At 39.7% G+C, this 27,517-nt stretch overlaps 1 protein-coding gene across 1 annotated transcript in view; it reads left to right on the forward strand.

The window, feature by feature from the left end:
- The first annotated feature begins 871 nt into the window (after nucleotides 1-871).
- The window catches only part of LOC127587347 (collagen alpha-3(VI) chain-like), a 179,681-nt gene continuing 153,035 nt past the window's right edge, over nucleotides 872-27,517 (forward strand). Inside the window, 2 exon segments of the mRNA XM_052008828.1 lie at nucleotides 872-932; nucleotides 25,539-25,636. Of these exon segments, the coding sequence (XP_051864788.1) occupies nucleotides 931-932; nucleotides 25,539-25,636 (100 nt within the window). The 5' untranslated portion in view covers nucleotides 872-930.

Here is a 27,517-nt window from a genome sequence, read left to right on the forward strand (position 1 = left end):
GTTTTATAACCTTGTATTCCATGCCTCAACTAATGAAGGCCAGTATCCCATATGCCACCTTAACTATGTTTCCACCTAGGCTGCCACCTTCAAAGATCCTTGGACTTGTACACGAAGGTCCCTCAGTTCCTCTCTAGAATTCATGGGGTATGTCCTAGTCTTTTGTGATGTGATTAATTTCAATAGGGAATTCAGTCAAAATGAAGTGTTTTTTATGTACATCAAATTAAATTTTATTTAACTTGTTTAAGTATGTTAAACAAAAATAGAGAATGGTGTACAGATAGGGCTAAGTTGAAATAAAAGAGACAACTTTTTTTGTTATCTTAAAACCATTAAATTTTAAATACTAGTCTGAGGAAATGCCCTGTTCAAACGACAGCTTTAAAATCTTATTTTGAGGGCCAACAAGGTTGTTATATAGCAATTGTGTCTTAATACATCCTTAAGATTCAATTTCATTTTTCAACAAAGCAAAACACTTTCAATTACCTTTCATTGAGAGTAGTGAATCAAAGATAGTCTTGCGACAAATCACTCTATTTTCTGAGTTGGTTGCAAGGAATATGACAGTGACTGCTGATGAATAGGCATCAATGAAAATAACTTCCAGATTTCTGTCTTTAAACCTACAGTAGTGTATGGCAGAATTTCCAATGAGCTTCATACAGAAATGAACAAATGATGACCTTTTTTTCCCGTCATTACTACTGTGGATTTCAGATTTGTGTATTAAATATTAGAATTTGTGCCCGAGTATTCTTCAGCATGAGCTGAAGCAAGTGCCACTCCCTCACTCCCTCCCTATAGAGGGCACCACTAAAGTCAAATGCTGATAACATTAAACTGAAGATCTCAACGCTGCAGAAGTCGCTGGCCTATTCTAAAATAGTGGATCGGGAGAGTTGTTCCTTTGCTGCCAGTCCCAAAATGTGGGTGTTGTCTTTGCTTATTCTTCCTGTTAAAAATGTATCATTTCACCTTTTGCTAATTTTCATTTGTTGTTGGATGTCCAGCTCCTTGCTTTTGAACTCAGAAAATAAAGTGATTTGTCGCATGACTTTATCTTTGATGCACTACTCTCAATGAAAGATAATTGAAAGTGTTTTGCTTTGTTGAAATGAAATTGAATCTTTCTCATTGTTTACTGCATTCCCCTGTTTTGTGTCAGGTGCGAATGATGACCATGCCCTCTACACCCAGGTCCAAATCATTAACGTGTATGAAAAAGCGTTAACACTCCCGATACAGACACCGGGGGAAGACTAGTCCCCTAAACAATCCTTCACGATTACTCTCCACTTTCTGTTCACATGCTGCCCCCTGTTCCCTTAATCTCAAGTTCTTCAGTTTTGCAAACAGATTTGTTCTTTTGGAAGCTTCTTCCTTTTATTGATCGACTCATCCGGCAATTTAATTTTGTTTTAAATCAGAACGTCATAAGATTCGACTATGAATTTCACCGGGACAACCTAATGCATATTCGGGGTAATTTACGGCAGGGGAAGATCGCTGAAATATTATTATGAATGTTATATTATTCGTAAGAAGTGCGGTTAATAGAATTAGTGTTTTCTACTTGCATGCAAAAGCCATTGACGAGCAAGGGAAGTTAAAGCTAAGAACTATCAAGGCTTTAAGGAGGAAAGCAGGTTTGGAGAGGCGCCCAATGACCTCAGTCGGTTGACATTTCAGACTCTTCTTGGGGTGTGCTTTCAATTTGGTCGAGTTGAAGGCGTGTCGCTCTGAGCCGATTCCTCCATCGATTCAGCTCATCGTCGGAGCTCCTCTGCAGGTAGTCACAGATTCAAATCCCCCTTTCACCAAAACTCCGTCTCCACACAAGGAAATCATCCGCGCTGCAAGAAGCATCGCCGGGTGACAACTGGCTTCGTCCTGAAATGCCCCGAAAGTGAAAACTGAAGAACGCATCCACTCTCCCACTAGGAGCTGAGGGTAGGAGTCAGTTTCAGCAAACTTACTGCTTGGCCTCTGTATTACGTTGCTGCCGATAGTGTTATTTGGGGGTAACTCGTTAGTTTGGCAATGTAGTGTATCAATTTAGCAGAAATCAGAAGGGATTTAGTAATAATTTGTGTTCTATTTCAATGCAGTTTTAATTGTTCGGGAACTGCTTAACTTTCCGATTAGAAGCTCCCCTTAGATAAAGACATTTATTATGAGTACTTTTTTCAGTTAGACTTCAGCTTAGAGTTGAGGGTTTTCTCTGCGGCATTGAGCATTGTTGTACTGTATTAGGATTGTTTGAAACAAAATTAACATCTGGTAGATTCGAGTTATAAAGCCATGTGATTTTTTTTTGTTTTGTTTAACGGCCCAGGACTGCGTTGCTTACTCCCGCTTTCTGGTTTGAATTAAGCTGTTCTCAGATCGATGTTTTAAATGTTTGATTATTTCGGAATGCGCAGCGTTGCGTGGAGGCAGGAAAACAGTGGCGCCGGTGTAACAGGGGGACCGGCAAACTGTGGAAAGAACTGTCGGGGAAGAGATCGGACAAACAAAAAAGGAGGGGGCTTTGGCTGAAGAGAGACGGGCTGAGGGAGAGTGAGAAGAGGAATTGACTGTCTGTCTCAGTACCGGAGAGGGGGGTGGGGGCGAATGAGGCTGAATGAGCAATGTCGAGTTTGGACTTGAAACTTACGCATTCCTGACAGACCCCTTAAACAGCCTCGCTATAAGGTTAAAGTTGCTCTGGGCTATTGCAGTCTGCGCCTACACTTAAATGAGACGTCCACCAGTTTTTTTCCCAAGTATATTTACTTAGTTTTATTTCCTTCCCAGTCTGATACATTCCAGCCACAATCTTTGCATTTCAACTATTTTCTCGTCGCGCATGCATTGTAACCCAGACTGATGAACGGCAGTTTCACCATAATTTTCGCAGCCAACTAAAATAAATCCATTTGTAGTCTTATGCTATAGCGGACCTCTTGTCTCAAAGGTTGCAATTTGCTTGCTCCTTTGCACTGTTGTATTTTACGTATGCATCAACAAGAGTGCTGCCAGAATTCAGAATGATGGCAACTTGGAATTAAGCCGGGTCTCAACAGGGTTCTTTTCTGTTTTATAACAAACCAACCCGCCGAGTGCAAGGTTGAAGCCTACTGAGGGGATGGTGGTGATAAGGTAGCCCCTTCAGGTTTGTAGGAGACGGGAACCACCGAGGGCAGTGACTAGGTCAGTGGTGAAATTCCAGATGGTACCTCTCACTCTCACCGTGAGGCAATCCCCGCCTTTGGGGGGGGGGGGGGCGGGTGGTGGGCTACAGATAGTGGTGCTATGGGTGACTCATAAATTAGAGCTCAATTGGTGGTGGAGGGAGGGGGGGAAGAGAAAAAAGAAACATCCGCAGGTCAGAGAACAAGATGGTAAATTTGTGTAGGATTTCCCTACAGAACTGAGGGCGGGAAATAATGAATGCACAGGACACGATTTGCCTCGGGGTTTAATAAACCGCAATTATTTGGCCTTGCGCCTTTTTTCAAAAGGTGCTAGGCCAAATAATTGGCCTTTTTTCAAAAGGTGCTAGGGTGAAACTTTGTACGGAATGGTCGTTTACATTGCCTAGGTTCGGTGGTGGGTTTTATTACTGAGAATCCGGGGTGAAGAGACTTGGGGTGGGGAGGTTAATGATCTTCAGATTTTGGGGGTTGGAAACTCATGAAGAGGGCGGGGTGGTGGGGTTTAGCGACCTATGGAAGATTGAAGTAGGAACCCTCAGTGAAATAAGCGATGGATTATGAGTTCTAAGGAACGGGTATAATTTAGGGAGGTGAAGTTAGTCCAAGTCCCGCTTTTTTAAATGTAATGAATCAAATTGATCGAGTTTACACGGGAGTTGAAGGGTTAGTGGTGGAGAGTGTTAGAAAAAAAGATCAACAATGTGAGGGATGACTCTAATGCGGAATAGTGCTGGTTCCTGCACTGAAGGCGAAGTAGGGTTACAGTTAATGAATGTGTGTAATAGATGAACGCTGGGATCCAGAGCGGAAAGTTGGTGCCGGATATGGTGGTCAATGAAAGTCTCAATCCTTTTTTTAATAACCTGATCTTATTATTCTATTATAGGGAGTTGTAACTTCTCAAGGGGAAGTACCGGCATCGGGTAAGGCTAGGATCATAAAGTGGTTACAGACTCTCAGAAGGAGGGGGCACTGAAGGGAAAGAGTTCCTGCCCGGATTGTCCATGGATAACTGGTGCTTTAGTTGTTACTCATTCTGGCGGTAGCCACCGTCTCTGCTGCCCTTCTGATTTTTTTTTCCTTCCTCCACCACCACCACCACCACATGGATAGAAGTTAACTGAACTGTTCCCGAGCTGATTGAGATCGATTGCTGAAGAGGAATTACTTGCAAAAGAAATAACAGAAAATGCTGGGGGTACTCCGGTCAGACAGCACCTGTGAAGATAGAAAATAAGTTATCTTTCCACAGACACTACCTGACTGGAGTATTTCCAACATTTTTTAATCAGTGCTTTAGATTTACAAGCATCTGGGCATTTTGCTTTTGGAATACATGAGAAAAGTTATTCTTCAAAACATTCAGCACTTTAATAGCCAATGCCAATTTGTAGATGTCCCATTCCTCAGTAGATCCCTTCAAATATCCTTTAACGCTCTCTTTTCCTGGGGTTATTCATTAAGTTGTCCTACTGATATTCGCAGTGTTGTCTTGGCTCTCTCTGAGACGAACCCTATCTAAATATTTTGGCGCAAAATAATGGCGATTCGCCGGGACCTCTTGGGGTCCTTACTGCATTCAGAACGGTGATGTTTTAAGGGCATGCAAAATGAGATAAATCCACTCCATCACGCCGATTAACAAGGCAAATAGCATACTGGTTGCATTACCAGATTAATAGAATGTAGGTGGGAGTACAGAATGTGCAAAGTGCATTGGCCACTCTTTTACTGCCGCCCTGATATCCACCGCTTTTCGCTGTAAGCGGAATTGGATATTGAGGTTGACGAATGAAAACGGCGTTGAGATGCTACCCATGGTTGATTCCCTATCATGCTGGAGCGGTATGGTGTTTTGATGTCCCCGCATACTGAATACAGTGTTCACGTAGAAGAAAACACTAAACCCCCAAAGTTGTGTAGAAAGACGTGAGAAGAGCGGTGGCCGAGTTGGAGAACCAGTTGGATCATTTTCTCCCCTCCTCTTCTCTCCCCCCCCCCCCCAACGAAGTAAATAGAGGGCACGTAACAGAACTATAGAAACACTTTAATTAGAATAGGAAAGTATGTTTGTAACCCCTAAACCACAAGTGCAGAATATGTAGATGATGTTAACGTCGGTCAAAGGCAATTTCAGCGCTGCTATAAGAAACGTGCGCGAAAACAGCAATTAGAATCGCTGGGGTGGCCCTATGCATTAGGTAATAATTCGAGAGGTGAATGATCTTTGAAGGGGATCTTGATTTTTCTTTCCAAGGGTGAGCCCGGTGGATCAAATCAACTCAGCCGTGCGAGTTAGAATGTGAGAGAGCGTGATTGAGTTGTGATTTGGGTCCGGGAAGAGGAGGGGCGGGCAGCTTGGTTTATTTGTAATTGGGGGGAGAAACAAGGTGGGGAAATGCTAGCCACAAAGCGATTAATACAATGGGAAACAAATACATTTTTAGCAGCATTTGGGGGGGGGGGCTGGGTGGATCAAAAATGGAATCTTTTGAAGGATGGAAACAATGCTTGATGATTTTCACTTATGTGCATGTGTCAGTATTCTGAAAAGATTTCTTGTTGTAATCAGCAACTTGATATTTTGGAGGTATTTAAGAACCATTTGGTATGCAAAGAGTAGGATTAAAGCAACTCACACTTTCCAAGCCTGTAAAACTTTGAAATATCCAGTGTGCAGTATATTTTAATATTAATGGTCTCTGTAGAAAGGGCACAGGCTGGATTGATAGGAACCTGAAGTTGGTTATTCAGGCCCACAAACCCATTCTATCATTCAGTTTCAACAATGATTTGTTGAACATGTTGCCTAGTTCGGGCCCTCTCAGACTTGAGAGTCTCAACTGATCCACCATCCACAACCTTTAATGGATTATGCTGCTAGGAGCAATACTTTCTGAACTACTTCTGTCACTTAAAAAAAACTCTAATAGATTCACCCCTCAGCATTCTGCAAACTGTCCTATAATTCTGACCACTGTGATTCCCAATATCATTCTTGTTTGTTTATCTCCATGTCTCAATTAGTCAAGAATTTAGTCAAGAGTGTTGATTCTGGCCACCAACCTTTTCATCAACGTTGATGACTGCTCATCAACTTAAACGTTAACTTTGGTCCTCTCCTGCAGTGATGTGCCCTGCACTGCAGAATATCCCCAGTATTTTGTGTTCGTTTCAGATTTCCAACGTCCATAGTATTTTGCTTTTGTATTTGAATTTTGTGTTAGCTTCTTTCTGCCCCTCCCCAACCATTCCATTCTACCCCACACATATAACACTGTTTCTATGGTACAATTTACTAGAAACCCAACCAGAAAGTTCAGTCATCTATCTGCGGGCATGTAAAACACTAAAATCGGGAAAATCAGTTTGCCTAGGAGGTACTGTGCTTCTCATCACAGATTTATTGTACTCCAAAGACAGGGTTTTTTTTATTGGATTGGTGAATAATAGTCATCCTCCAATGTCCATTAACTCATAGTAACCACTGTATGTTATGATGTATGACAAAGCAACTTGATATTTGCACCCAATGGAAAAAGTTACATTAAAAATATTTAACTATTAGTGACGTCCTTGTACACCTCCCAAGTTATTGCAAATTAGTTATGGGCTTAATATTAATAACTTAGCTTCATCTGAAATTTAAATCTTATTTCAAAAATATGACTATCAGTGCTGAAAAGCATTTTATATCTAATTCCCTATGTGTTAATAATGTCTTTGTAAGTTAACAAATCTAATATTCATTACAAATCATTGCCTTGTGTCATAATGATTCATTCCAAAATTTACATTTCTTGGTAGTGGAAATTTTTGTGTATCTTTGTTAGTGATGTGAGATTTCCACTGACCATCCACTTAGTACAGGACGTAGACCATGGATGAAAAGATCATATGCAAGTATTAGTCTGGGAAATATGATTTATTTTAATTTTCTGTTCATGTTTGCTTTTCCATTTTAACATTTCCATGTACTTGGTCTTTTTCTAACCTCAAATAGCAAAAGAAGCCTGAATATTAATACTTGGGTGGTTCAAACTTAATTATTGATGGAAGGATAAGGTGAGTCAGTGGTGAATGCAGGGAGAGGGGTGTAAATAAGTTTATATTTAGTCTTTTGTCATTTTAATTTTGAAGCATGTTTTATTATTGTGACAGAATATTAAAGCAGTGTGGATATTTAATAGAGCTGTAATCCACTTAAACTGCTCATGGTTTGTCTTCATAAATGTAATTTTTTCAAAATTTCATAATGTTGGAATCCTATCACTGGGATTTGAACATTCCTAGATTTCCTTGTATTGAAAAAGGATATCTTATTTCCACGTTAAGACTCTTTATACTTATCCACTTGTATGTTTCTCGATACCTCTTATCCGTATTTGGGAGTCTCTTTGGACTGAGGATGACTTATTTCCATTCTGATTCTGAGGTCAATTTGATACTTGAAGACTCCACCATAGTTCTCGAATGATGGGGTGGACAGTTGGGTGTTTTTGGAGCTGGTGGGGTTCTTCCACTGCTTATGCAGGGCTTCTGTGTGCTGCAGATGAAAGGACTCAAGTTTCTCATTGCCAACCTAAATGCTCCTCTTTTGAACAGTTTGGCTGTTACATTGACTTAAGGAGGTTTTGAGAACACTTTGAATCTTTTCCTTTGTGTACTTGGTGATCTCTTCCCATGACAGAACTCAGCCGAGAATGTCTATTTCAGGAGCCGGGTGTCGGGACTGCGGACAATATGGCCTGTTGGAGCTTATTGAGTGTAATTAGGGTCTTGGTGCTGGGGCTGTTGGCCTGGGAAAGGAAAATAATGTTGATTTGCTTATCCTGCCAATGTTTAGGTTAATAATGTATTGTTCAATAATGACCAAGGATCTCTGCTGGCTGGTAGACCATGAGTTTTATGCTGTGTTTGAGGTCTTGATCTTAACACTCCTTTCCTTATATAGGCAAAGACTGCTAGTGAATTGTTGATGGCTGTGTTAGTGAGTTTTGACTCCCAGGATATGGGGGAAGTAGTGTACATTTTCCAGGGTCTTGCATTGAACTTTGATTTTCAGAGGATGTGTAAGACTCATTTTCTTGTATGCTTCAGCGAATGAGTCAACAATGACTCAGAGCTCACCTCCGCACATGCATGAACACAAGTCTACTGCAACTTAATGACTGATATCGGCCTCTGTTCTCGAGCGGAGGCAGCACAGGTTGACTAGTTTCACATTTATCCCTGTAGATCACTTCCATTTCAGTGGGAAGTTTTTGAGAGATGAAATGTAGTATTAAGAAGGATTTTGCAGAGTGACCTGTTTGACAAGAGTCTGCACTGAGATTGGGTTTATGAACTCTCTGTTAAGATCATGGCATTTATATCATCATGTAACGTAGGGCATGAATTTCTGAGGCAACCAGAAGGATGATCCAGTCACTCTTGATTGATGGAGTCAAAGGCTAATGTGTCATAAAGAGTCAATGTATGGTAGTTGGTGCCGCTCCCTCTTGGAGACTTTTTGTTTGTGACCAACGGCGAAGAGACTCCCCTATAGTTACCATGATTGGATTTGTTTCCCTTCTTGCAGATGGTTGTAATTATAATGTTTCTGAGATCTCCTGGTATGTCCTCCTTTTCTCAGAGTGGAAGATGAAGTTGTGAATTTCTTTCCACCATCTTCAGAACTTCAGTGAAGCTACCACTTTCTCTTGACTTATTGGTTATTATAGTTAGCAAATGGCCTTTTGATATCTTGCTGTTCTGAAAAGGTGGTGAGGCTGGACCAGGTACTTTTTCTCTGGAATGGAATCGTAGGATCATAGACTTCCACAGCACACAAATGGGTCTTCTGAGACGACTTCTTCCATGCTTTTTTACCCTACTCCCATTTGTCTGCATTGGGCTCACATCCCTCTGCATCTTTCCTATCCAAGTACATGTTCAAACACCTCTTAACCATTGTAATTGTATCTACATCTACAACCTCCTTTGACAGCTCATTCAATAAACCGACCACTGTCTGTGTGGGAACTTACTCCTTGCATCTCTTTTAAATTTTTTTCCCGCCTTGGGGAATAAAGATACCGACAATCTATCCTATCTCTGCCCTTCATAATTTTATAAACCTTCATAAGGTTGCCACTTGGATTCCTACATTCCAATGAGAATAAACCCAGCCTATCCAACCTCTCATAACTACAGCCCTCCATTCCGGGTGGCATCCTGGTGAATCTCTTCTGAACTCTATTTATTGCTACTTCATCCATCCTGTAATGTGGTGACCAGAACTGTATAGGATACACAAATGTTTTGTCCAATTGCCATGTGACGTCTCAACTCTTTAATGCAATGATTCAGCTGATGGAAGCAAGCAACCCAGATGCATTTTTCACTACTGTGTCCACCTGTGTTGCCACTTTCAATGAATTATGGACTTGTCTCCTAAGGTCCCTGCCATTTCCCCTCAGAATTTGAGTTCCCAGAATTCATTACCTCCCACTTGTTTGGATTAAATTCCATCTGCCATTGCCCTGCCCAACATTCCAACTGATCTATGTCCCACTGTATCCTTAAACAACCTTCTTTGCTGTCTAGGACTTCAATTTTTATGCCGAATGTAAACTTGCTAATCAGACCACCTACATTTTCATCCAAATCATTTATATGTATTACACACAACAAAGGTCCAGTGCATCAAATCCTGCGGTCTTCCACTTATTACAGATTTCCAGTCAGAAAAATACCCATCCACCACTACCATCTGCCTCCTATCACCAAGCTAGTTTTGGATCTAGTTTGCCAACATGTGTCGGATTCCTTGTGTCTTACCCTTCTGAACCAGCCTACCATGTGGGACCTCATTGAATGCCTTACTAAAGTCCACGTAAACCATGTCTACCTCTCTGCCTTCATCAATTTTCTTAGTTACTTCCTTAAAAAAAAATCCTCTCAGGTATGTGAGATTTGATCTCCCCTGCACAAAATCAATGTCAAAAACAGTCATTCTTGAGAAATTCTTCAAAGTGTTCTTTCCCTCTGGCACTGAATGTGTCTGTCTTTGATAAATTTGCCTTCATTCTAGGCTTTTGGTGGCCTGGGCCCATGAGGTTTTGTTTATAGATGGTATCGATAGCACTCAGAATCTATGCAAGTTTCTGGATCACTTGTGTTCTTTCCACCCACTATCTGCTCTATATGTCATGGGTTTTCTGTTGGACCTCAGTTTTCAAGTGCCTGTAGAGTTGATTCCTTTCTCATGAAGTGTGCTGAAGTTTGTGATCTGAGAATAGCTTGTGCTTACAATTAATTAGCTCCTGGATCTCTTCTTCATTCTCATCCAACCAGTCCTAATATTTCCTTCCAGAGAAGCTCAGAGACTCTTCAAAGGTGTCAGTTATAGGGAACGTCGTGCCTCTGTATGTATACTGTGAATACTGGTTCCTGGTGGCTGGAAGTTGTCAGGTTGTCTGTGAGGTGCCATCTGAGAAAAGCTGTCTTTGTGGGGTTCTTGAGACTTACAAAGTTGATACTCTTGTGGCAAAATTTCAGTTTTGTCATTGGAGTGAGAGCCATAAGAACGTCCACCCACAAAATGATGGGTTGCGATATCTGTCAGACCACTGCGTAATCTGCTTTGTTATGCTATGCATACTCAACCCACACATATTGGACACCACCCTTATTTTTAGTGAGGAGGCCCTGATGTTACAAATGTCTGCTTTTACCAGTAGAATTGCTCCCTAATGTATATTTCTTACCATTGGAAATGCAAGACACCATTGCTCGCATGAGTTCTTTCCTGTCGTATTTTAGATGTGGTATTAATCCTAAATTAATGGCACCACTAGAAATAATGCAAAACGATATTCAATATGATGTTCTTAGCCATAAATTGCTTGTGCAAATATCCTGTCTCTCCTTTTGTCAGGCTACAAAAATTGAAGAGTAGATAGAGTAGAACCAAGTGTAGTGGTTGTAGAGAAAACTATTTTCAATATCACAGATTAGCTATGTGATTTTAAAAAATGCTTCCAGATATGGCAGCAGGGTTAAACATCTGGCAAATATGAATTGCACCCAAGCTATCAATAAAATTTGTTAGATGGTGGCATCTAAATCTGCAAAAAATGGATGACTGTGTTGAATTATCAACTGTCATCTTGATTGTTAACCCCAGATAAGGCCAAGGTTTATTTCCTTATTTGCTCTTCAGTGCTTGCTTTTGCAAACCCCTGTGAAAACAATATTTGTAATGTAGTCACACCATGTTAAGAGTCTAAATGAAGCTTAGTAAAATATTTCTATGCAAGGGCCCAGTCTTCTGTAACACTTGCAAAAAAAAAGTCAGCCCCAGTTGAATGCTTTTCCATGTTGATTAAGGGCTTTAGAAACAAAAGCTTTGGGATGTCTTACTTTCTTCCCTCCCTCCCACTATTTCTGTTTTTTTCTGTCCCCCACATTAATTTATATGTTCAAAGGAAAGTAAAACTCTGTAATAATCTCCCAAGTTGGTGCTGCAGATGGTGAGTTCTTCTGCCGTGACTTCTGCCGTGATTTTCCATTCACATTATTTTTCTGTGTTTTAAAAAATCCTCTTATTTGTGACTTCTGACACCATATCTTCTCGTCATTTTTATTTCATGGTTTTCAGTGGAAAAACTGCTATGCAGTCTCTTCCTGCTGAGGATTCTCACAATGTTGTCTTTTGTTGGTACCGCAGGCATTTTGGAATTAGCCTCGTGTGATTTTGCTAAAAGTGCATTTGGCCAGTATTACAAGATTTTGCACTCTCCAAGAGGAAGAATTTTTATTAAATAAAAATAAATCTCAGCAGTGTTGCAGAGGCTATTCAGCAAATTTCCTGAAAGGTAAATTGGATCTTAGGAGAATGTTTCCCATTTAGTGCAGTAGAATTGTAGTCTCAATAATTTTGATATTGGCTTGACATTAACAATTTACATGAGGTTATAGAGCTCCTCCCAATGTCTGAAGTCGATGGTGGTGTTGCCTGTAGTTAATTGCAGTGAGTTTAAACACATGGACTTTAGAGCATTATGGGTCATTTCCTGCAATTTCTCTGAAGTATGCCATTAAAAGGGAGGCCACAGCTGGGGCAAACTTGTAGAATTCCAGTTTATAATTGATAAAAGGTGGGAATCTTGGTTCAGATTACAACAAATAATTTATATTTAACTACAACAGTGGAGGGAGTAAGCAAGGGTATGGCCCCTTCCCCGTCTCCCCCATTATTAGCCAAAAATCTATAAGGCATTGTGATGGATTCCTGTGCATCAGTCAGTCCAGATGAGGATAAGCATGAATGTCCTTGAAGACCCTCTAAGTTTTTAAATTTCTGTGTTCGTCTCTGAATAGCAGGCATTATCAGTGGAATATACATTTGGCATTTGCATATTGTGACTTGTTCTTGCCTCTAGTTATTTGAGACCGAACAAAGGAGCTCCCTCCTATCGAAAAGGAAAGTGTGTTGATTGGAAAGTTGGCAGTAGATAGTGCTCATTAATATCAGGCAGGTTAAAGTGAGAGGTCATGTGGATTCCAGATCACCAGCCAGAGAATGAAATTACTCTGATTAAGAACAAGGTTGCAGATAATAATTACATGTTTTACAAAATGCAAATGTTATTACCAGGTTTATGTTTTCAACTAATATCAATATTGTGATTGGATCGTAATAGTAAATGAATCCTCCTTCACTAAATAGATTTGCTATTAATATTAGTCCACAACAAAGGTAGGAATTAATTCTTTTGTGTTAAATAATAGACTATCTATTGTTCTATAACACTCACTCACTGTGGAATTGGAGAGGTCTGATTTGTATTTCAGATTTCATATCCACTGAGTTCAGATAATGGTTAGAATAGTTGGCACATGCTCTTGAAAAGGAGAAGAATAGGGAAATTATCGGGCAAGGCCCTTTCTAAAATTGAAAAAGATACTGCATTTAAAAGTAGGCAGGGGACAAAATGGAGGCAGATCTGGGATTATGTGTTGCTTCCTGCAATTTGATTTGCTGATGAGTACATTTATTAGTTTATATCTCTATAAGTGAGGGAGAAACTTGTCGATCACTTGACTGGCTTTGCTTATATTTGTTTTTATTTCTTGGACAAAAGGCTCAAATTGTGTTCAGTTACGTGGGTGTCCTTAAAAGGCAGAAATCCACAAATGGAACATATCCCGAACCTCTGGGACAGGAGCTATGAGGTTATAGACAGAAACAAAAATGGAAATAAAGTAATGATTTGTATGGCTTCATTACCATGTAAAAAAAAGACTGTTTTCTTTCTCATTTGGATGTAGAGCAAGTCTGCTGCTTGGTTCTGTAAATGAACCATTCAGAATATATTCTTGTGAGTATAGTATTTTGGGATAACAAAGAGCATTTGGAAGAAATTAAACTGTTTGATCTGTAGCACTTGTGAGCAGAACTTCAATGGAAATGCAGATGTTGGCCATATCTTTCATCTGTTGCACGTACTTTTAGTCAAACAAAGTTGCAGGATACTGCATAAAAAATCACAAAATTGGAAGATTATCTTACAGTTGAGGAATTAACAAAGTGGCTAACAGATATTTCAAAATTCAATCATGTTTCTTAGGTTGGTTTAGAGTGATTTCAACAGCCTTAATGTACTATTAGATTTTGTTTCAGTTCAGATTCCATGAACTAAATTTGGAGTTTAATCCAGGCAAGTGTGAGGTCAAGTGAAAGGAGAAAGTATATAGTAAATGGTAGGCCCCTTAATAGCATTGAGGTACAGAGGGATCTTGGGGTCCAGGTCCATAGTTCACTGAAAGTGGCTACGCAAGTGGAAAGAAGGCATATGGAATGCTTGCCTTAATTGGTAGGGGTGTTTAGTATAAGAGCAAGGAAGTAATGTTGCAGCTATATAAAACTTTAGTCAGACCACTTGGAGTATTGTGTGCAGTTCTGGTCACCCCATTATAGGAAAGATGTGGAGATTGTGGAAAAGGTGCAGAAGAGGTTTACCAGGATGCTGCTTGGATTAGAGGGGATGAGGTACAAGAACAAGTTGGACAAACTTCGGTTGTTCTCCTTAGACCATCGGAGGCCTGATAGAGGTTTGTAAAATTGAGAGGCATAGATAGGGTAGATGGTCAGAATCTTTTCCCCAGGATAGAAATGTCAAACACCAGAGGACGTACTTATAAGGTCGGGGGGGGGGGGTGGAGTTTAAAGGCGATGAAGGGTTTTCTTTTTACACAGTGATAGGTGCCTGGAATGGGTTAACTGGGGTAGTAGTGGAATTGGGCAATTTAGTAGAGTTTAAGTGGGTTTTGGATAGACACATGAATATGAAAGGAATGGAGGGATATGGGTGATAGGACCAGAGGGCACAGCCTCAAAATAGAAGGACGTCCCTTTGGAACAGAATTGAGGAGGAATTTCTTTAGCCAGATGGTGGCGAATCTGTGGAATTCATTGCCATTGACAGCTGTGGAGGCCAAGTCATTGGGTATATTTAAAGCAGATGTTGATAGGTTCTTGATTAGTAAGGGTATTAAAGGTTATGGGAGAAGGCAGGAGAATGGGGTTGAGAGGGAAAAATAAATCGGCCATGATCGAATGGCAGAGCAGATTCAAAGGGCTGAATGGCCTTATAAACAGGAGGAGGACATTTGGTATAAATTGGCATCAAGATCAGCACAACTTTGTGGGTCGAATGGCCTGTCCCAGTGCTGCACTGTTCTATGAACTGACTCCTGCTATTTCATGCGATATTAAGTTTGCTTTCTGTAGCTTTGTGGCAGGCTCGTGGGCTAAGATGAAATGGGATGAAAAATCTCTCTGCTGGATGTTTGGTTAAATGAAGTTGGAGAAATAACACACAAAACCCAATTTGAAATAATTGGCTTGAATGTGCAGGGAAACAGGAAATTAGGGCTAAGCCACGTTGGGCTAAATTTTCTTTGCTTGGTTAATATACTTTTTAGTGAGTAGGATTTTAAGATGCATTTGTAAAAAGGATGTGATATGCAGACCTTACAACTCATGGCATTTAAGAAGCATCTGGGCAAATACTTAAATTTGCAAGGCATAGAAGGCTTTGGAGTTAATGCAGGTAAATGGGATTAGGGTAGATAGGTACAATGGGCAACATGGATATGGTGGGCTGAAGGGCTTGTTTCTGTGCTGCATGACTGACTCAGTTAAACAGAATTTACAACTTTAAAGAGAGTCCAGATGAGCACTTGGGGCAAATACTGGAAAATAGGATTAATATGAATCGCCTATGGGGCAAATACTGGAAAATAGGATTGATGTGGGTAGGTATTCATTGGTCGGCATATGATTCAACGTTCCCATGGCGCTTGTGACAATTTACCAGTAGCTGATTATGATCCTTAATAATGATCCTGAACATTTCCTCATCAGCTAATGAAATTCTTAACTGTCAAGTCCTGAAAGGAAAAAACCTAATATTTTAGTAATGATAATGAGCTAAATTTAGCAGCTGAACATTTGTAAATGTTTATCTAGTGGAGATAATAATGTAATTGAGTTCAATCTCTCTCTCCCTAAAGGGAATAGTCTAGAATGGCTACTGAGATTCTAGACTTGGATGAGGTTGACTTCAAAGCAATCAGACAGAGGCTGTACATGGTAATAGGTTTGCACAGATAAATAAGAAAAACAACACAAGATCAGTGGGAAGCAGAAAATACTTACTGTGTTACAGATTAATTCTGGAAATTGGCATCAGTAAAAATTAGTATCGGAGAAATTAATGGGGATATAAGACAATAAACTCCAGGACTTTGATCTGTATTCTTACATATTGGAGATGACGGATGCACAGGTTGCCATCTTCCAAAATTTAATAAATCTAAAACAATTTTGTACATTGGAAGGTAGCAAATGTAATGTGGCTATTTAAGAATGGCAGGCGAGAGAATAGAGGGAAATCTAAACCATTTAGTTTGATGTCAGTAGTCAGACAAATGCTGGAGTTTGTTACTAAGGAAGTGGTAATGAAACACTTGGAAAAATAATAATAAGATTAGGCAGAGTGAACATGAAACATGGAATTTTGAAAAGGAAATCATATTTGAATATTTTAGGTTTTAGCTAGCAAAATAGACGAGGATATGGTGTATTTGGACCTTCAGAAGGCATTCAATTAGGTACTACATGAGATTATTAAACACAATTAAAGCACATGGTGTAACATATTGCTATGGATTGAGATTTTGTTAACAGACAGAAAACAGAAGGGATAAATGGGCCAATTTTGGGTTGGGAGGTTGTGCCAAATGGGGTACTCCAGGGTTCTGTGACAGGGCCCTAGTTGCTCACTGTCTATATCGATGATTTGGATGAGAGGATCAAGTCTAAGATATCTAAGCTTTCTGATAGTACAACTCGTATTGCTACCTAGCTTTGTGAGAATAATGCAAAAGGATTTTGCAGGAGGATGTAAACAGGCTAAGTGAATGGACAAGGACATGGCAAATGGAATATGATGTGGGGAAAATGAGAGGTGATCGACTTTGATAGAAAAGTATTTTTAAATGGTGAGAGATTGCAAGATTTTTCTGTTCAAAGGGTATGCTTGTATATGAAATGCTGATCTTATTTGCTTAAATCTGATGCACAACAATTGTGATATTAATATTAAAAATAGAGATGTCCATCAGAATCAATAGGGTGACTCAAATTTAGAGAAACCAGTTTCTATTATGCTGATGGGCCATTCGTGGAATTGTGGTTTACATTGTCACCAAAACATCTACAACCTGCCCTTAATTTATTGCACCTTATCATTGAATTTCATCCTCTGCATTCTAAGTATATATCACTTGAATTATCTTAGAGGAGCCAGGGTAATGTTTCTCAACAACAGATGAATCGTGTCTCCCCTGCAAGAAATCAGAAACATATCTTTAAAAGGAAACACTTGTTGATGTTTAAACCTCAAAAGATCACTAGTAGTTATTAATTTGGAAGGCTAGATTGCAAAGGACAGGTTCTATCCCATTGGTATTATTTAGGAATAGTGGAGCCTCATGGTCTCCTGGATATCATGTCGGAACCCTGCCACTTCTCCACAAGTCATTATCATTTGGCTACACTGTGCTGGCAAAGGTTGTCTCACATTTCAAAATTGGCAGGTTGAGTTCCATTGTGTCCATGTGGCATTAATGTAAATGAGCTCCTAGCATTTAAAAATAGTTTTTGTTGAATGGTTAACATAACTCACAGTGGGTCTTAAATATGGTTTGAATCAAGTATGCTTTCAATTTTGCCTTGGGAAAACAATTTTGTTTATTTTTCTTTGTCTTCCTCCCTGGACTGCTGTCGGATTATGGCTCCATGTGTATTAGAAAAATTCCACTATATTGTCCAGTGGAATGGACAGTTGATGCCATAATTTCTGCAGCAGCTCTTGTTTTCTCCTAATGTCCACATGTGTATGCATTTTGAGCAGGAGTCTCCTAACAATGTCCAGCAGAGGCAACCAGGTTAATATTCCTCACTATAGCATACATGCACTGAGGCCAAAGGGGGAATTGAACTCTAAGCCTCTGTAGTCTGATTGGATCAGTGTGTCCCTTGCTAGTGCACTTGCCCGTCGCCGTACAAAGGGAACATCAGCAAATCTAATGATCAGTAATGACGAGGGACTGTGTATTGGAACTGCAGGCTCCTATGATGCAGTACTCGGTCAAAGCATCCTTTAACTGTGGAGATCCAGGATGTTGTATGAAGCATAATGTTGAAACCAGGCAATATTCAACTGTTGAGGAAATTTCGTTGAAGCTTCAATCATTCTACTTTCCTTGCCTTATGTTTCTAATTACAGGGGCTTTGCCATTGGTGGGAGACTCAAGAATAGGAAGAATGGGTTATTGTTTTTTTGAAGACTGTGTTCTAAAGCAGTGAAGTAGCTTTAATTTCTAGTCATGAATAATACTGGTTTATATTTTAAAAAGAGTAACAAAGTAGGAGAAATTCTAAATTATCGCAGGATTTTTCTTTTGACTGAATATGGACGTGGTTAATAATGACACCGAGCTATTGTCCCATCAGACAGTAAAGTACATCAAGGGGTATCCCAAAACAATAATACATGGATCATTCATGATGTGAGCATCTCCTGAACTGTTAATAGAAAAGGGGTTGAGACATTTTCTTTCCATTGCATCAACACTGGATTTTGACCTCTGCTCCCTACTATTATATTAACATAACTACCATCCTCTGTATGCTAATCTGTTTGCCCAAAAATGAAAAGTGCTAAGCATTGAGGGATTGAAATACCCAGACGTAAAACTGAAAAATGCTAGAAACTGGGCAACATGTAGAGAGAAAAACGGACAATGTTCCAAGCTAACAACCTTGACTGCATTCTGATGAGAGGTCATCAGCTTGAAACATGAACCCTGTTTCTCTCCGTAGGCATACTGCCAGACCATGTGTGTTTCAGATTTAGATTTGCAATATTGCAAGTTTGTTTTCATATTAACAAAATGCAAAGCATTTACTGTATTTATAATTTAGATACTTGTATTATCCTAATTTACAGCGTGGGGTGAAAATGTAATCATTTTGGTATGCTCAGAATTTCTGCATTTAATATTTTGTTATTTTCTTAATGAAATAGGCCATTTGACCCATTCGGTCTATGTCAGCTCACAGAACAGTCCCATTTTCCCATTGATTTTTACTGTCATTTGATTAAATCAAAGCAGATCTCTGCGTGGTTCATTTTGCGCCACATGCTATGAGACCATTACAAAAAACTCTCTTGTATGCTTTTGAACACCTTTTAGCTGACCTAGTCTTAGCATTCCTTTGGGGAGTGAGTTCCAGGTTTCTATCAACTATTAAGTGGTTAAGTGCAAGTGCACCTTCTGCTTGACAATCCCAGCTGGATTTGGGAAAATAGTACGGGTTCGCAAAATGTTATTCAAGAAGTGGTTAAAATGAGCAATTTCAGATCTTTGCACTGCATATGTTGAATGTGAAGCAGGCCAGTGGAAGCTGTATAGATATGCAGACTTGATTGGATATCCTCTTGAGAGTAGGCTACAAAAAAAAGACACGGACAATTACAAAAAAAAACAATTAAGTATTTTAGAAAGAACTTTATTCATCAATGCTCACATAGAATTTTCAGATCACCAGACTCTGAAATGAGACCCAAGGTTTCACTTCACAAGGCTAAGTAGTTCTTGGCTCTCTTTTCCCTGTGGAATTCTACAAGGGTTTCTTCCCTAAATGTTCAGCTATTTCATTATGCTTCTATTTCAGTTGTGGACATTAGCCAAGTATAATCTTGCCAGGAGCCATAAATATGTGCCATGAATTGCAAACTAAATAGTTCTCAATTGTAATAAAGTACAGGACCACGGTATGTTTTTCTTAATTGATAAAAGTGTTGGCTTTTTAAAACGATAATTTGAAGAATTTGTTTCAGGGTAAAATTTCAAAAGTTTAGTTGGTAAGTGATGAGATCTGGGCTGCAGAGACCAGAAGGGTCAGTGTTTTGATTTGCTGTCTGTAGTAATTCATTTGATTTCACCTGGTATGGCAGCAGGGACTTCCCACTTTGCCTCCTTGACCCTGGAGTAGGAAAAGGAAGACAGAAACTGCAGGGATTGGCTGATGTATAATTGTAGTGAATTTAACCCCCACTGGTTTATACCCTGCAGGAGCCTGCAAATTAAAATGTGTATCTGTTTTACTCTTTTTCCCTTTTCATCTAGCTTCCCCTTGCACATGCAATCCCATTGACCTCAACTGTTTTGTGCGATAAAGTTCCATACTCTAACCACTGTCTGCTTAAGCTGCTTACCTTGAATCACTTATTATATTTATTATCAGAACTGTCCTTTTAAGTGTGGTTGAACTGCTTGCTCTGCTCCTAAATGGCTGCTTAATTAAGATGAGTGGGGAGTCAGAATCAACAGAGCAGTATCCCAATGTGAGATCTGAGTTAACCTCCCAGAGGAGAGGATACTGGAGGGAGAAAACTATATTCTATATTTTTTTTTCATGTTGGTTTTTGGAGTCCCAATTTATCCTTAGCAGTTTACTATGAAGCCTTTGTCTCCGTTGCTCTGTTAACAAAGTAAAAGTGTGCTTCTTTGGTGATTCTTCTCTCTGATTTTTGACTTCTTAATGAGTCGGTGGTTTGCATTGTTGAGATTTTCATCTCATCCACTGCTCCTATTCTCTGCTTTTCCCACATCCACCACCACAGTGCCAAAGGAAAAACTGATTCCCTACCACTATATTGTGCACCCAAGATCCTTGATAAAGGATATCTTGGTTTCCTTTCCCATTTGTTTTCATTTTAATTTTCACTTAATTCGCAATTTCAAGCCAACAACTACAAAGGTACAATAGGGTAAAATGGAAGAAAACTTGGTGCTAAGCCCTGATTGTGGTCCTGACTGATTATCGTGAGGAAACACAGGCAATAAATGTCAAACAACTTAAAGCTGTCTTCAACCGGAGGAACAAAAGTCTGCCAATCTCGGATTTAAAACTTACAACTGATGAAACATCAACTAGAATTTGCAGAAGAGAATTCTCTCACCGTGTGTGTGTGTGTGTGTGTGTGTGTGTGGAAGTGTTTCCAAACTTCACTTCTGGAAAGTCTTGCTGTAAATTTTAGACAACAACCACAATCTTACCAACTCTTCAGCCAGTCAAAAAGTCATACAGTAGTAGAGAGAGATGGCATGGAAACAGGACCTTCAGCCCACTGAGTTGGTGCCGACCATCAACCACCCATTTACACTAATCCAACAGTAATCCCATTTTTGTTTAAATTCTCCTCACATTTCAATCAGATCTGCCCAGATTCTACCGCTCGCATCCATACTGGGTCAATTTACAGTGGCCAATTAATCTACCAATCTCCATGAGACTGGGATGTGGGAGGAAGCGGAGGAAACCCAACGGAGAATGTGTAAACTCCACACTGTTGTGAGGTAGCAGCTGTACTAGAGGGTTGCTGTGCTGCCCACACCACTGTTTTTCTCCATTCCTCCTACCAATTTTCCTTTGTTTTCAAAACTTAAATCAAATACCCAATTAACCTAACTTCCAGTGAATAATTGTGACTACACCCTAGAGTGTGTAGTTACTTTATGTAATTTAATCCTTGGAGTTCTGGTATCTTTCCGGTAAATCAATGTTACTGTTCCTCGTGCATCTTTCCTAGGGTGTAGCACTCACAACATTTCCCAGTGCTCCATTTGCAGGATATCGAGTGCTGTGCATAGCTGTAGGATATCCCCAACTGCCTTGTATTGTGGTCCCCTAGATATAAAAGCCAGAATTCCATTAGGGTTTTAATGATTATCTGCATTTGAATCCCCAAATTATTTGTACCTCCACTGCAAGCTTGCCACCATTTTATAAAATAGCTTTTAAGATCAAAACCAGAGGATCTTGCATTTGCAAAGCTGACTCATGTTTGATAACAATTAGGTTCACTACATTGATTTGCTTTTCCTCTGTAATCTGGAAATGTTAACATCTTTGCTGCCATCTAAAATGAGATCAGTGCAGACCATAAAGTTACCCTTGGGCTTTCTTTATTTGTAAATGATTTGTCCCAAGTCTCTCAATTTACCTACTGACTTACAAATAGCATTAAGATAAGATATCTTTATTATCACATGTACATCGAAACACACAGTGAAATGCATCTTTTGTGTGGATTGTCCTGGGGGCAACCTGCAAGTGTCGCCATGCTTCCGGCGCCAACATAGCACGCCCACAACTTCCTAACCGGTACGTCTTTGGAATGTGGGAGGAAACCAGAGCACCCGGAGGAAACACACGCAGACACGGGGAGAACGTGCAAACTCCTTACAGATGGTGGCTGGAATCGAACCCGGGTCGCTGGTACTGTAATAGCGTTACGCTAACTGCTACACTACCATGCCTGCAGTTTAACAGGTTAACAGGAATTGGTGGCTAACAGGAAAGTTCTCACCGTGAGCTGTTACGATAATCCCATATGAATCTTAAGTTAAAGATATATGTCATGACTACATTTTGTCCACCTGTTATAGAATTCAAAGTTTATGCCACGAAAGGATACCATTCAGCTCTTTGCATCAATACTTAAGACTAGTCTGCACTCCACTGCTAGGACATTCCATGTCTTATGAAGCCTCTGTCTGTAAATGCAAACAGCTCCTAACAGCTCTATGAAAGCCAAATACAGCAGATGCTGGATGTTGCTGTGCAGCCCACCTATTAGGCTTGTTACAGCTCAAGAATTGATGTTGATTTCAACTATTTTAGATAATGAACAAATTCAATTGTTTGCCATTTTTATTTGCTAGTAACTGCTCTCCTAATGATAAATTTTAGTTGGAGAGTTCAGTGATGAATAGAAATAAGATGTCCTTCCTTACTAATAATTTTGAATAGCCTTGTCACATCTTAATATCTTATGAAAACTGAATCATTTCTGTATTTTATGACAATGACTTATGGCTTAGCTCATTTGCCTAGGATTATTATGCCAAATTTTTCCCATAGTCTTTGTGCTTTCTATATAAGGCATAAAACAACAGAAAATCTTAAATACAGTCTAACCAATGATGTTAATTTGTTTAGCTTCTCTACTCTGCCTCATATATTAAACCTAAGATCCCATGTCATTTTATCCTCTCATTTTTAAAGACGTGTGTATCCTGAAGCTCACTCTGCTACTGAAATAGTTTCACATTTAGTCTTTTCTTCCTTTTATTCTTTCTCCCAAAATGAACAGTCTTTCATGGCTGCGCATTAAATCTCACGCGGCATCTATCTGCACAGTTTGCCACTGTCTACTTTCTCGAAGTCACTTGAGAGTCATCTGTGGATCATTTCTCTATCTATATCATCCATAAGTGATATTGAGCCCAATATAATTTACATCCTTTCTGTTCAATCAACATGCATAATTAATATTCTCTGTGGGAAATTTTCTTCCTTGGCCATTGCCTGCTCCCCATTGAAAGTGCATTGAATTAAAACCATAATAGGTGCACTATCTCCTACACCAGATTTCTGACTAGGAATTGAAGAGGAAATCTACCCTGTTGTTTTCTGTGGCCAACTTCCTATTCATGCTATCACATTTCCTTAAATAATTTACCACAGTTTAATCAATAAACCACCCATGTAGCCCTCTATTGGGGGGAAAAAGTTATTTTGTTTATACATGCTATTTCCTCGAAGAGCTTTATTGAATTTGTCAGGCACTATTGCAATGTACACTATTTCAAATTTCCCTGTCCAAGTGGTCAGCCATTTTGTCACAATCAAAGATCTTTATGAAACCTAAGGTTCTTAAAGGGATAGATAAGATGCTGTGAAGCTATTTTCTTAGGTTAAAATTTGGAACTATGAGATGTAATCTCAGGTTAAAGGAGTATTTTTTTTTAACCAGGGGTTTTGAATCTTTGGAATTCTGTAACTCAGCTGTGGGTACTCAGTCATTGAGTTTCTTCAAAGGGTGAAATTGATACACTTTCAGATATTGAGTGACTGGGAAGGTATTGTGATCAGTTAGAAAGCTGGAAGAGCTCACGGAGCAGCTGTGCTGTTGGGTAGCTCAAGGGGCCACGTGGTCTACTCCTGTTTCCATTACTTTTGTTCTAAGTTTAGTTATGGAAAACAGACTTTGGCCTATAGTTTTATGTATTAATTTTTCCTTTTGTGTTTGAAATAATGGTCTTGTAATTTCCTGGCACTCATAAATAAGGATGCATGAAATGCTGTGGCCATAATTTCAATTTTTACACAAACTTTCCTTGACATTAGGATACCATCAGAGTCAGATGCCGTTTTTTTTTTTAACTTTGTATTTTGCCAGCTTTTCCCCACTCACTCTCCTTGGCTTTGGTACAATAATTATTCTGACTTATCCCCTTGCTTTAAAAAGAAACACCTGCACTAATGTAACCCTTTTAATATCTCCTTCAGGATTTGCTAAAGTATTCACCTATTAAAGTACCTTTTTCCCCCAAAAAAAAGTCACACATGTATGTAACTCAGCAGGTCGGGCAGCTTCCATAGAAAGAGAAACAGTCAATGTTTTGGATTTGCAACCCTTCTGTTGGACTGGGACAGTGAGTCTATTTGGAATATCTATCCATATTAATAGTTGGTGTTTCATCTGAAGAATGGGCATGCTATTAGTTCAAGTGGAAATGTAGTTGGAAGGTCTTGTTATTGCTATTCTTGTTGGACAGGTCTCCAGATACCTTGTAAATTCATGTATGCAATGAAGTATTCGAAACTGCTTAGGGATTGGACCTTATGTATAATTTTGCACATGCATGTTATGAGATATATTCCATTGAATATGTGCTTTGTTTCTGTATGCTTGACCATACTACTACTTGTGTGCCTCAGTGACTTGCATCCTAGTCCAAAAGCCATTCAGAGATTTTTCCCTCAATCTCCATCCCATCTGTGCCTCAGATGTAGTTGTAGCAGGATAGGTTAGATGCCTTAATATTATTTGGGCTTGCCAACTTGGTTTAGATGTTTGAATGGAAGACTGAGCACAACAACTAGCATCGAAGCCCTCAGGCCCATGAACAAACCAATTTAATTGCTGCTGACTAACATTTATCTTAATTCTAAGACCAACAGGTTCATTCTTTTGTAACACACAATTGATGCCACGATTGTGCGTTGCTCCAGATTCCAGCATCTGCAGTCTCTTAAGGTCCATTCTTTTGATTAATCATCCTCCCACCCAACTAACAATCAGACTCTCCATCATCCAGTTAGATAGTTTGACAACTATATTCAATTAAAAAGAAACCGACAGTATTTTTTTTGCCTCTGATTTTTTTTCTCCTGAGTTTTGCATAATAATGTCGAGGATATTGACCTTTAATTCTGATAAGGTCACAGGTAATCCTGGGGGGAGTGGGGGGCGGGGTAGTTTAAATCATGTGTTGTCAGGTTATCTAACAAAACTGGAGAGACACAACTCGGACTGACACAACTTGGATTGACCCAATCCCTACTTGACTTCTCTGCAAAGTTAAATGGATAAAGTTCAAGCAAAGAAACCTTGGATGGTTATTTTAATCAAGTTCTGGCAGTTGTGCTCAGTTATTTCTGAATGGACGGGGACTTCTGTGTTCCATATTGCTCAATTTTCCCCACCATTTTACACTGAGACTCGTAATGGTTCTTGGATATCATGATTGTACTTTTGTGTCTTCATTGCATAGTTTCTTTGCACATTTATAAATGTAAAGGATTTATCTGATTTGGGTGTAATTTTATTTCCCACTGACCTGTGTTCATTTCCATTTCAGGTCACAGGCCCAGCACATTGTTGCAAAAATGACCAAACTGCGTGTCGTGCCTTTAGTGGCACTCTTCAGCCTAATTTGTTTCACTCAAGCACAACGGGGTAAGAATTAAGAAGATTCAGTTGGGTCTTTTGAGGCTGGTCAACTATCTTGATGTTGATGTGTGTTGGCATTAAACTAAACAGTTGGTGTATATATAACTGATTTATTTTTTTTCCAGAATATTTGAGGTAAGCGTTAATTTTGATAATTAAACTGACGGGCAATGTTATGCCAGGAAATGGCAGTAATATAATTCGATGCAAACTAAGGTTGTGCTAAATGGATGGTTGATGACGATGATTTTATTTTCAATATTGTATGATCTAGTATGATATTCGGTGGAAAAGGATTGGAACACAAGTGAGGGATGCCTTGGGATAAATGGTCCCCCACCCCACCCACTTACCCTTATTTCAGTGACTTCCTGATTATGCTCTCATCACCCTGGGGAAGTGTCAAGTGGAGGCTGTTGACCATTCTCATTGAGATGGGAAGCTATAGAAGGCAAAACTGGGTCAGACTGCAAAATGACTGCTTTTGGGGTGACAAATGGAGACCTGGGAGCAGATTTCCCATCTCCCCTATCAGTATGTCTTGCAAACCATCAGGTCTGTGACCAGGGAATCTAAGGTTTGAGCAAGATGACTGGATAAGCTCAAAATTTGTCCCTTTTTGATAGCGCTGAACACAATATGTGGTCCTATTGGCAGTTTGTACTCTGCCTATGAAATTTACTCTGAAGTCAATGCACTTTGGAGGCAGAACACAATATGCAGATCCTATTATATGACATGTTTAGTGCTAAAGACGAGGAAGGAATTTTTGGGTAGGCTTTTCTAAAAGGCCTTTTAATTTAATAATAAAGTTCTGTTTATTTCATCTGTCTTTGCATTTCATCGTTTGAAGGCACGAGTTATCAAGGTTTTGAGGGAATCTTCCACAAGAGCAAAGGAATCCATAGAATGAATTAAACTCTCCACCCCTGCCTCATCCCTTAGTTGGGGGGTATGGGAGGGAGGGTGAGGGATCAAAAGTTTGGGAACTGGAGGAAGAATGGAAGGGATGGAAGGTGAGAGTTCAAGGTTTTGGGAATGGGAAGAAAGTGGGGGAGGGAGGGTGAGGGATCAAGGGCTTGGGAGCTGGAGGAAAGGTGAACTGAGGACAAACAGAGGGCAGTTTACCCTCACAATGAAAACGTCAAACAGATAAATAATAACATTCTGCAACAGTACAGAATAACATTGTTAGTGTTTAGAAAAGAAAATGCCTCAACATTTAAGACAGTGCTAAACAGCTTTTCTTTCTTAAAGATGACAGAACAATTGCTGCTGACATAGTCTTTCTAGTGGATGCCTCTTGGAGCATCGGCCAGGAAAATTTCCAATATGTGCGGGAGTTTCTGTTCAGGGTTATAAAGGCTTTTGATATTGGAGAAAACAGATTTCGTTTTGGCCTGGTGCAGTACACTGAAAAGCCTCGAGCAGAATTCCATTTAAACACATATTTTGCGAAGCAGGACATCCTATTTCATATATGGAACATGTCTTATCAGGGGGGTGGCACAAAAACTGGACTAGCTCTAGATTATCTAATCAAGGAGCAGCTCACTAAAGCCAACGGGAGTAGAGCGGATGAAGGAGTGCCACAGATTATTATAGTTTTAACAGACGGACGCTCTCAGGATGACGTAATCCCCGCGTCTGAGTCCCTTAAGTCAGCCAATGCCTTAATTTTTGCTATTGGAGTTCAGCAAGCAGTTGAATGGGAACTAAAGGAGATTGCAAGTGCACCTCATGAGAGGTTTGTTTACCACCTCGATGACTTTGCCGCACTAGAGGGCATTGTAAACGACTTAGTGACGAGTGTGCACATGGCTGCAGCGCACCTATTATCTGATGGGATAATAAAAGACACTACAGGTAAAGAGTTAGCTGGTAACA

The sequence above is a fragment of the Pristis pectinata genome, chromosome 1 (assembly GCF_009764475.1).
Source record: "Pristis pectinata isolate sPriPec2 chromosome 1, sPriPec2.1.pri, whole genome shotgun sequence".
Classification (NCBI taxonomy): domain Eukaryota; kingdom Metazoa; phylum Chordata; class Chondrichthyes; order Rhinopristiformes; family Pristidae; genus Pristis; species Pristis pectinata.